Source organism: Sipha flava, unplaced genomic scaffold (genome assembly GCF_003268045.1).
Source record: "Sipha flava isolate LNK unplaced genomic scaffold, YSA_version1 315_pilon_pilon, whole genome shotgun sequence".
In the NCBI taxonomy this organism is placed as follows: Eukaryota; Metazoa; Arthropoda; class Insecta; order Hemiptera; family Aphididae; genus Sipha; species Sipha flava.
In genome coordinates, this window is record NW_020272995.1 from 390,438 (window position 1) to 401,677 (window position 11,240).

Genomic DNA, 11,240 nt, shown 5'->3' on the forward strand with positions numbered 1-11,240 from the left:
GAACTAGGTATGGTTTTTTATGTGCAGACATTGTTCTGCGGTCGTTTCACTTTAAAAAATATATGGTTGCAATTGTAGGTACATTGTGTGTTACACTGTTTTAAAGTTTTGATTTAACAGTGTAGGGGCAGGAAGGTATAGCTCATTAAATAATGGTGTGACTCGTATATTGTAATAACCATATAATAATTTATTTGTACAATTATAGTGTTTATTTATTTGTAAAAATAGCGTAATTCGTATAGTTATTATAATAACCATATGATAATCCATGTGATTTAATAATTTATTTATACAATAAAGCATGGGAAATAGTAAACTTTATATACTAAAGCATATACACTAAATTATGAGATATTTTATTCCGGTTTGAAGATTTGTCCCGACTCGGGGAAATAGATTTGCGTCACGTTGAAACCAATCCTAGACCGAACGAATATTTCTTTATCAATCTTCGATGGCCGCGTCCGTTTCGCCGAAATTAATGTTTCTCCGGTTCTCCTGCTGGTCGATGATACACCGGATGTCAAACGCGCCGAATAGGTGGTGGTATAATGGTTTTCGTCGGAAACAGAAACCAATTTTGGAAACAGAAAGTGCATACACTTGCGATAAAAGCTTTGGCTTGTTTCTGAGTGCGGTGACTGCAGTTCATCGGTGTACGTTGAACTACTGCAAAAAAAAAAAAAAAAAAACGAGTTTTATATAGAGAATAATAATATTAGTTATTAAACTTTGAACCCTTGATCTCGGTAAACGATTCTAAATGAAAGAAGTCGTATAGATGAGTTTTTATTTTTAAAGATGGTTGATAAATAATAATAGAATCGAATTTTTAAATAAGGTTGGTTTAGCATTAAATCAAAAATGTCAAGTAAATAAACAGCACAAATTGCATTAAGATATTTTGAAAATTATAACATTCCTATAAAATTCTAATATAAGCAATTAATTAAACTGTGCGTGATAAAATATCAACTGAATTATCAATTTACAGTTAAAATATTAATAGACATTAATGTCCAGTTCAATTTTAAGTACCTATTAGATATATAAAATTATTAAAAATAAATTAAAAAGTAAAATAGAAATAAAAAAAAATTATATTAAAAATATTCTAGTTGATTATCATATTGCACTGTTGCACTGTACTTACAATTAAAATGTCAGATGTTTTCAAACAAAAAACAATCGATAAGTTAACAAATGTTTGTATTAATGATGGGTCGAACCTGATTTTTCTGATAGAATTTTTAAAAATATAGAGTACAAATAACATTTATATTTTTCCTTTTCGCTTTTATAAAAAAAAATTGTGGTTTTGATCATATTATCACACACAGTGGCGGCGCGAAATATTTTACTTCATGAGTCCTGTTAGGATTTTGCTCACCCACCCACCCACCTAAAAAGAAATTTAAGGGTAGCTTATAAAAAGATCTTCCCCCCTATTCTTTCTACATGCTACATACCCACTCGATACCCAATGGCCAATACCCACCCACTGACTTGAGTCCAAGGACTCAAAAATCTGCCGTCACGCCACCACTGATCACACATCATATGAAAAATAATCTGTAATTATATTACCATTAGATATTTACAAAAATAATCACTTGCTTCAACATAGAATTATTTTATTTTATCATACCCAGAGTCGGCTTTAGATATGATCGACGCGTGAAACGACACAGAGCGTCAAAATCAAAAGGGCGCGTTAGAGGCATCAAAAATATAATTAAATTTGATCAATCATTGGCGACGCGAATTATCTACTATAGATAAAAAAAAATTAAGGATGTGATTCAATATAAATTTGATTGCTATTATAATTATCATTGTTTATTATTCTATCAACATGCAAAGATTGACCGCGCTTGTAAGTACAATTACAGTTTAATAAACTATCACTAATTTATTATATTTGTTCTATGAGTGATTTACAAATACGTGGCAATTATACACCCTTGAAAAATTATTTTGAACATTTTTAAATGAGGCTTAGGTTATAATATGTATGAGGCTCATCCAGCTCCCAAAATGCTGCCTGTTTAAGTTAATGTTTAAGTCGTTTAAGATAGAGGATTGCCAAAATATTTTTTGCACTTAGCGCTGAAAGAACTGAAGCCGGCCCTGATAATATATAATCGTAATAATATAAAAAAAATAGTTAATACTATTATGATACTCAGATATGGAACTAGGAATTTTTACGCCCGGGTAAAATGTTAAAACTACACTCTATCCATAGACTAATAAATAAATACTCAAATAAATTGTGTTCTTATAATCAATATACAATCGTACTTATTAAGTTTTAACCTAATATCAGTATTTAACGAAGTTAAAAATATCAAATTAGTTGTTAATAATTACGAAAATTACACCTTCTAAAATGTTACACCCGGGGATAAATCCTCGACTTCCCCCCCCCCTAGATCCGGCCCTGATGATACTTACTATAACTAAAAAATATAGAAAATTAATTTTATATTGTTTGATTAAGAATATTTTCAAGTTCAAATTTCGAATATACCTAAATGGTATAATTAAATAATAAATAGTTCGATTCAATTTTCTTTCATTTTGAATTCGGTTCGGTTCGACCCATCACTAGTTTGTACGATGAAAAACTTCGCTCAATATCAACGAACGTTATGAGATTATACTTGAAGTAGATCATGTAATCCATAGTTAAATCTTTTGGAATATCTTCTATTCAATAAGTGTGTATAATCGGCGTATGTGTGAAAAAGTACTCGTTTTATAATTATATAACACGCATTAATCCAGTGCCGTCGTTTAGCAGACAGGCAACTTAGGTAATTGCCTAGGGCCTCGCACTTAAAATAAATTCGGGGACCCACAATTTTGTCAAGTTAGATAATATCTATATATATTATATATGTATTTAGAAGCAAAGAAATTGTAGTCATTTTTGTTTAGGGTCTTGCAAAAACACATATACTATTCATGTGTTCCTATGCGTTCAGTGTAAAAACATCTTTAGTTATACTTTTTTTTATCAAATAAATAATAATTAATAATCAGTATTTTTACACTTAATGCGTAGAAAGACTAGTATACGTTTTTACTAAAATCTCAGTTTCATAAAATAGATAACTCGTGACGTTTCTGCAAACATCGATTCCTTGTTTCACTTAGAATCTAAAAATATTAGTATACTGGTAATACTAGTAGAACAAGATTAATAACGCGTACGCAGGGTTTTCCGGAGCCAATAAAGGATGCATCTCGTCACCATTTTTTTTTCTTGATTTGTGGCTTGAAACCTGCCGTTTTTTATTCTTTCTTTTTGGAATTATTGCCGAAGATTCATTTTTCACGCATCGACCTGTGACTTTGTATTCGGTCAGAGGCGTTCCGTGTTGTGCCCCTGAACCGCAGTTGTCTTTTTTTTTCGACGGCACACAGTTATATTCATCAATCGAATACTCCATCCCAATATTATTGATGTGCAGTAGTACAGTACTAAGTATGTTCAATTCTTTATTTTTCTGATCGAACAATAATCATGTATTTTATCATATGAACCAGATGATTAGGTATTTCAATATTGTTTTTATAACCAACAAATATTAATATATTATTATACTATATTAAATGTATTAATTTCAAAAGACAAATCAATAGAGACGTGTGACATTATAAGTTTTTATTATAAATAATAATCGAATACGTACCGAGATTGCAAAGTCTTTTAGAGTTCATGACCTAACATAAAATCTTCCCATAGTAAAATACTTAGCGTTTTGAATTAGAACGCTACAACAGAATTGTTATCCGATAATCGATATGTCTACATGGAAAAAAAATATAGATTCAGTTATGATTCAATTTAAATTGTGCTTCTGCTTTACGAATTTTAAATCGATTGAAAATTCAACATTAATGATTTCGGCGTACATAAATAAATATTACATAGAGAAACTATAGATACGCTTTATGAACTCATATTGTGATGATTATTGAAATACGATATAGCTTTAAGGAGTATCATTTTTTTTCATAGTTACTATATGAGTAATTCTACAAGTGTCGTAGTAAAAATGCAGCATATTTTTAATCGTAGTATTGAAGGGTACCTACTTTGTTTTAAGACAGCTGTAAAGGATACTTCAAACGATATAGCTGGTCAATAGTGTAGGTAATAATAATCTTTCCTATAATATAGATAGCTTTAAAATAAAATATAATATAGTATTCTGTAGCATAACTATACAAAACTATTATCAACCATATGTAACTTTAAACTATTATTATATGAATTCTTTAAATTATTATTTTGAAAAAAAGAAAAATCATGTTAAAAAGTTTACTATTTATAAAATCAAACGATTTTATAACGTACCTATATATATTTTAGTGCATAAATATTTTCTTAAGTATAAAATACGTAGGTATTTACTTACTACTACGTGGCTATAGGAAAAGAAGCTTAAGACCTAATTGGATGGAAAGGAACTTTAAAATTAACTTGGGAGAGTATTGAAGAAGCATCAAAACGTCCGTAAGTTAAAATTGTAATACAATAATTCGTATAATATTCGGTATCAGTTACTTAACTTTTAGAAAATATGATCCATTAATTTATTGAAAATAACACATAGATAATTGATTATAATCATTTCTAGGTAAATTATATCCATACAAAACAAAAATCAAATAAATTTTGGAAAATCTATTTCAATGCTAATTAGTATTGCAGAATTTAAATTATACTCTAAAACTAGCTTGATATAGTTAAGAAAAAAGTATCAAATCTTATTATTTTCTATACTAATCTTTATTTTTATTAAAAACAAAGGTACAAAATTAAATACCTACATTTCAATAAGTTACAAATATCATAGAATAGTAAAATTGAATCTACCAAAAATAATTATAGATAAGTATAATTACTAAGTACAAACCTACTTCATTAATAATAGTTCAATAGGAATCAAGCAAAGTACCTACTCAATGAACATTGTATACCACAGACACGTTTCTAGTTACTGTACAAACTTAACGAATACAAAATTATATATATATTCAAAATCAATTTGGCAATTTTACTTATAATTTATTGTTATATTTATAATTCAATTTAATTTTGAGATGTTCAGACACTGAAATTATACCTATAGTAATTTATTCCATCATAAGAATAAATGAAATAAAAGAAATAACTTTCTAAAGATGGAAATATAAAACCAACCAAATAAATCTTATAAATTATACCATTGTGACCATGTTCTTACAATACTTATTAGCAAAAACCATTCAGACATCTATCACAACCTTTATAGGTTATAATATAAAATATAATACATATGTACATAAATATATATATTGTAATTAATAAAAATAGGATTTTTAATAAATTTTACAATTTAATATTTACATAATAATAATTATTATTATTATTATTTACCCACTATTAGAGACTTGTGACAATAAATTATCTTTAAAAAATATGTAACTATAAAAATAAATTTACAATAGGTAAGCATATTTAAGTATGAAATATATTATGTTGATTAGATAACTATTATCTATAAAGTTATTGGTAAAAATATGTTGTCAATTACATACTCTCCTAATTGTACATGATACTTATATAATATGAAGAACCAATTATAATCGTATTTTAAATTAGGTTCACAGATGATTTTTGGTCCCAAAAAAATATACAATATTAAATAAATAATAATTGATAATATAAATTAAGAAAAGTTTAAATCTTAAATAAGTATCATCAATTAAATAGCCACATAACAAATTTATTCAGATTTTTTTATGTTTTCTAAGACACTATTTATTTTATTTTTAAAAGCTCCAAATGAAAAAATATCATCAAATCTTTTTTTACCACGTTTTCCAAATAACTCTGCTTTTTCCTCATTTTCTACAATCAGTTTTATTGCATTGGCAAAGTTTTTTGGTTTTGCATTTTGTAAGAATCCATTGTAATCATTTTCAATTGTCTCTTTTGGTCCTCCATTATTTACAGCTACAACTGGTTTACTACAGTACATAGCTTCTAATGGTACAATACCAAAATGTTCATTGGATGGAGTATACACCAAGCATGAACACTGTCTAAGAAGTGATATTTTTACTGTATCTGAAGGTGACTTCAAAAATATGATACGATTACTAAGATTCATGTCTTGAACAAGTTTAACAAGTTCTTGAAAATATTCTATATTCTCCAAATTAAAAGGATCATAGCCTCCCGCTAATACGAGTTTTATATTTTTTTCAGTTAACAAACTTAAACTATGAATAGCTAATTCTAGATTTTTTTTTCTCTCAAATCTATTTATTGATAAGATGAATTTACCACTTTCTACTTCTATTATGTTGTCCAAATTAACACTTTTGGTATTGTCAAAAATAGCAGTATTTATAGAAGGGTAAACAACTTCTGGTAGTTTTTCAATACTTCTAAAAGTATTTTTAAACACACTCAATGTAAAATAACTATTTACTAGAATGGAATCGGCGCACGCAGTAGTTTTCTCTTCCAACCAATCCAACGGTAATCGATAATAACGTTTTAGAGTATTATCATGAGCGGCCAACAACTGATCTGGGTAATGACAATAGAATATGATTTTACACGTCATATAATTCAATATTGGTATGCAGACTGATATCTGGTCAACAAACACCACATCCGGATTAAACGAACTGAAAAAGGTCAAGTACACAGCAGCATATATCATGCGCACATAACTGCACAGTGCATAACACTTGCCCAACACAGTCCTCGGCAGCCAATTGCCTACGACCATCACTGGTAATGTGCCGTCTTTGGTCTCTTCAAAACAGTGAGAACTATTGTGATGGTTAGTGATGAACTGCACAGAGTGGCCAGATTCTTTCATCGCTACAGCTGCATCGACCACCAACCGTTCGGCTCCACCAATGCCCAGATCCGGATGTAAGAATACAACATTCAATTTCATTACGATAATTTAAATTTACAATCTCATCACGAAAACCCAAACACAGTGCAATTCAAATAATTTATTGTTATTATTTCATGTTAGTTATCGGCGTGTACAGATCATAGAGAAAAATTTAAAATTTCGACAACTTCGATTGACTTCTTATCAATTTTCACCTAATTTATAACACCGATCTAGTTATCAAAGATTAAAATCATGGATCGTTGTAGAAAACCATGGAAAAATAAGTAGTGGGACTATCAATGTGTATTGACTTATCAAAAACAATAATAATAATAAATAAATAATAATTAAAAATATAGTTGCTCTCCAAGTTCCAATTCGTTTCGTTTGAAAAAATTAATTTTACGGGTTATTTTTTAAATAATTCGCAATGTCCTGGCAAATCTCTTAACTATTTCGTATACCCGTATTCCAAGTAAGTTCATTATGTCCAACTGGTAAGACATATGACTCAGTTCAAGGACTTTTTTAGAATTTTAACCCACTTTTAGTATTATAAAATAAAAAATTTTTTAACGCTTCTTTGTTTTAACATTAATTTTTTTTTCCTTGTAGTTTATACCAAAATGACTGATGACTTATCTCGTGCTGAAGCAGCTCAACGGCGACAAGAACGCTGGGAGCATCACATGCACGGTCTTTGCATACTTGACAATCATTTGAATGTTGAGATGGAAATAGCCTCTCATCAATCGACTGTGTTAAACCATCTAGTTGATCAGGCCAACAGGGTTAAAGATTTGTGGCTTGAGTTTCAACGTAAATCCGATAACGGATGTGTTTTAGAAGATACTGCTGTACAAATGGCCATTGAACAGCACGGCCTACAGAGTCATAATTTCCATCAACCGCAATTGCAAAATATAAGAGTACATTTTTGTTTTACTAATCTTGTATGCCTTTTTGATTAAATTCACTCTAATTTTTCTTTGTTATAGATTATGTCTCAACCTTTGAATAAACCTTCAGACATAGACTGTGAAGATGTATTCAACCAAGCTGTAAATGCAGCAATTGTTGCTAATGGATTGATGACAGCTTCTCAACAAGATAATTATATGTAATATTTTTATCGAAACTTATATCATCATAAGGGACATTACTTTAAAAAAAAAAAAAAAAAAAAAACTAAATACATTTCTATGTTTAATAACACTATTTACTATACCTATACTATTTAATATATCTATCATGAATTCATAATAATACTATACAACTTTAATTGAATTAAACAAAAGCAAATTAAATTAATAGTTATATATTTTACATTTAAGTATTAATTTATAAAATGTATTCAAAAAATATCTTAAGAACCCAAATTGTTTTATTTTAGTAATGTACTACTAACTTTTTTCAACCTTGTTATGCTTTACCTTTTCGTTTTGATTTATTTATTTATTTGAGTTTTAATTTGTTTGTCTTTTCTTTTCTTTTTTTAAAATAGACATGTTTTATTTTTCTCATACTATTTATGTTTAATAATTAAGTTTTATTATTTTACCAAATAATTTTTTTATTTAATTTGAACTTAATAATATTGGATTTTAATATATTTTATTATATAATATGCTTAAATAAAAAAAAAAATCATATCTTGGTAAATTTAAGTTAAATATTATGTTAGTCCCTATTGATTGATAAATTAATAAAAGGTTTAAGTTAACTAAAAGTGGTTTTAACCACAATTCAAAATATATATATATATATATTTTGTTTTATAGAAGTGTTCAAATTACTATAATACTAAATGTAAATTTACATGCATTTATTCTTATTTTTACATTATATGGTTATTAATCCCAAACTTTAATTATCATAGATTAATTATTCCACTAATTAGATTTAAGAATTTATTGTTCTCTTAAGTAAAAGTACCTATCTTTTTAGAAAATTTAAGTTTTTTAATTTTATTTAAATCACTAAATTAAAAAATATTGAACTCAGTATTTTTGTGTTTGTTTTTATTGTCTTAACCAATAATTATAGTAGTTATATTAGAAATATAAAATGTTTTTTGTGATTTTCTTCTCATTTTCTATTCTTAATTTGTACTATTGTGTTATGTTTTTTGATAAATATATTTTATTTTACTATATTAATTATATTTTACTTAAATTACTAGTAATTAGTTAGTTATCTATGATTGCCTCATTTTTTATTTGTGAATATTTCTATAAAAAATTTAATTTTTCATTTTATCATTGTACAATAATCTACCGTTTTAATTTAAGTATTTCAAATTACATACAAATGTATGTACCTAATTAATTTTAAAAGAATATTAACTATATCGTTTTTCTTGTGCTATTGTCATTCTTAAGTTGCAATAATTTAGTTAAAATATATGTTTAATTTTGATTTATTTAGAATATTAGTAATTTATTTTAATTAGTAATGATTATAAAATATTTATTGAATTTAAATCTGTAATCCATGACTATTGTAGTGCTTTACACAAATAATTATAATCTATTTTACTTAAATTTTATATTTATTTTAACCCTACTTTGAAACTACATACAATTTTCAAAGGTTTATGCATTCTCCGTAATATTGGTATTTATAAAATCCATATTTTATATCCATTTGCTGAAACCAATGACAGAATTTTTTTAATTTATTTTTAGAATATTATAGCAGTGTAGAATTATAGTATTATTAATATAATGAAGTTATTGATCTTAAATTTACAGTCTAGGTATTTAATAAACCAAACAAAATTGTATATTCGCTGTACAATTATTAAAAAAATTAATATGAATTGACAACCCCATATATAGCCGTCATAATTTTTTTTTTTTTTTTATATATATTTAAATACAAGTAAAAGTTTAAATTTCTTGAATTATTAAAAAAATTACTAATATTCTAGCTAAAATGACTTAATTTTTTTTTTTCGGTTTTTAAGTGATATTAATACGATTAATATATCTTTTTAGCCAGTGCCTATTTTTTTATTAATACTTGCAGACCACATTTGTGTACAGTGTACCCAGGAATGTAGTGAAGGATATGCATGGGTATGTGACAATTACCCACTTTCCAAATTTTAAAAATGGAACATACTAAAGAAAATAAATGGATTAAAAAAAAATTGTTAAGAAATTAGCATTTTAATCAGGATTGAAAAGTATAAAAAAGATATTATTTTACATTGTTTTAACAATTGTTTTACGCCATATAAAAATAAAAATACATTTCTAATTTTAACTTGAAATAAAAAAAAAGAAATGTCAATTATAAATAGAAAATTTGAATGCTATTAATCTATTATTAATAATTATCATAATTTTACAGCAGATGAGTTTATAGTAAATTAATTGTACTTATTATATTTATAACAATTAATATTTTTATATAATTGGATTATATAGAAAACATTTAAGTGTTTAATTGTTAATGTTAATATTTTAGGTTTAATGTATTATTTAATAAAAAAATGTATCAAATGAAATAAAAAAATACTCTTATTTTATGTGTAGATATACCTATATATCAAAAATCTAGATTGGTGAGTATTTCAAAAACACAACATACGTTTTAGTCTTTGTATACGTTTTATACGTGTGACGAGTAGAACGTTTTCTAGGTGTATATCATCAACACTGAGTTTTATCAAGTACCCTGAAGTAATAAATTCGGATCGCACCACGGTTTAGGGATTATTATCACAGATATCAATATCATACACATCGAGACAAAGAATAAATTTACTCTTAATGCACGTGGACGCAGTGTAGGGGTGACACGATATCTCCACGGGAAAAGGAAAGAAATAAGGAAATAATTAATTTTAATAAAATTATATTATTATCACAACTGTCATGTAAATAGCATACCTTGAAGTTTGGATCTTTATATTATTTAGATCCGATAAAGTATTATTATTAATGCGAAATCGCTGTATTTTCGATTATTATATCGACTTAACCGGGGTCGTTAGTCAGTTATTTTGCAGTCGCTAGATATGTAGTATTATTGTAGTATATTATAGCTCTACAACTCTAGAAGACAATACGAGATCCGGTCTTTCCACCATCATCCCTCGACTTTCTCAACTTTGTAAAAACCACCAGGGACCAATTTCTCATCAGTTTTTATACAAAATCATTAATATTTTTTATCTTTTAATTTGAAAATTTAAACTTTGAATGTCAATGTTTATTGAACCCTGCAATTCAATAAATTGTAAGTGTACACTTTTTTTGTTGTTATTTCAAGAATAGTTCTAAAATACGCAGTTAAGATTATTTATTA

The 11,240-nt window shown here is 26.7% G+C and overlaps 3 protein-coding genes across 4 annotated transcripts; 1 reads left to right on the plus strand and 2 right to left on the minus strand.

Annotated features, from left to right (window-relative positions):
- Positions 1-250: 250 nt before the first annotated feature.
- LOC112686585 lies at positions 251-4,224 on the minus strand. Of its 2 annotated transcripts, XM_025558950.1 has the most exons (3): positions 3,705-4,224; positions 3,223-3,518; positions 251-672 (listed from the first exon to the last, which is right to left on the minus strand). In XM_025558950.1, the coding sequence occupies exons 2-3, from the start codon at positions 3,459-3,461 to the stop codon at positions 360-362; spliced, it is 552 nt and encodes a 183-aa protein (XP_025414735.1). In that variant the 5' UTR covers positions 3,462-3,518; positions 3,705-4,224; the 3' UTR covers positions 251-359. The 2 variants fall into 2 exon arrangements, with proteins under 2 accessions (XP_025414735.1, XP_025414733.1); XM_025558948.1 differs by having other exon boundaries at positions 3,223-4,224.
- A 1,365-nt stretch (positions 4,225-5,589) lies between these two features.
- Positions 5,590-7,124, minus strand: LOC112686581 (alpha-1,3/1,6-mannosyltransferase ALG2). Its single transcript, XM_025558936.1, has one exon. The coding sequence runs from the start codon at positions 6,975-6,977 to the stop codon at positions 5,787-5,789; it is 1,191 nt and encodes a 396-aa protein (XP_025414721.1). The 5' UTR covers positions 6,978-7,124; the 3' UTR covers positions 5,590-5,786.
- Positions 7,125-7,264: 140 nt separating this feature from the next.
- On the plus strand, positions 7,265-8,111 carry LOC112686584. The gene is made up of 3 exons (XM_025558947.1): positions 7,265-7,398; positions 7,539-7,852; positions 7,922-8,111. Exons 2-3 carry the CDS (start codon positions 7,550-7,552, stop codon positions 8,045-8,047), a joined length of 429 nt encoding a protein of 142 aa, XP_025414732.1. The 5' UTR covers positions 7,265-7,398; positions 7,539-7,549; the 3' UTR covers positions 8,048-8,111.
- Positions 8,112-11,240: the final 3,129 nt, after the last annotated feature.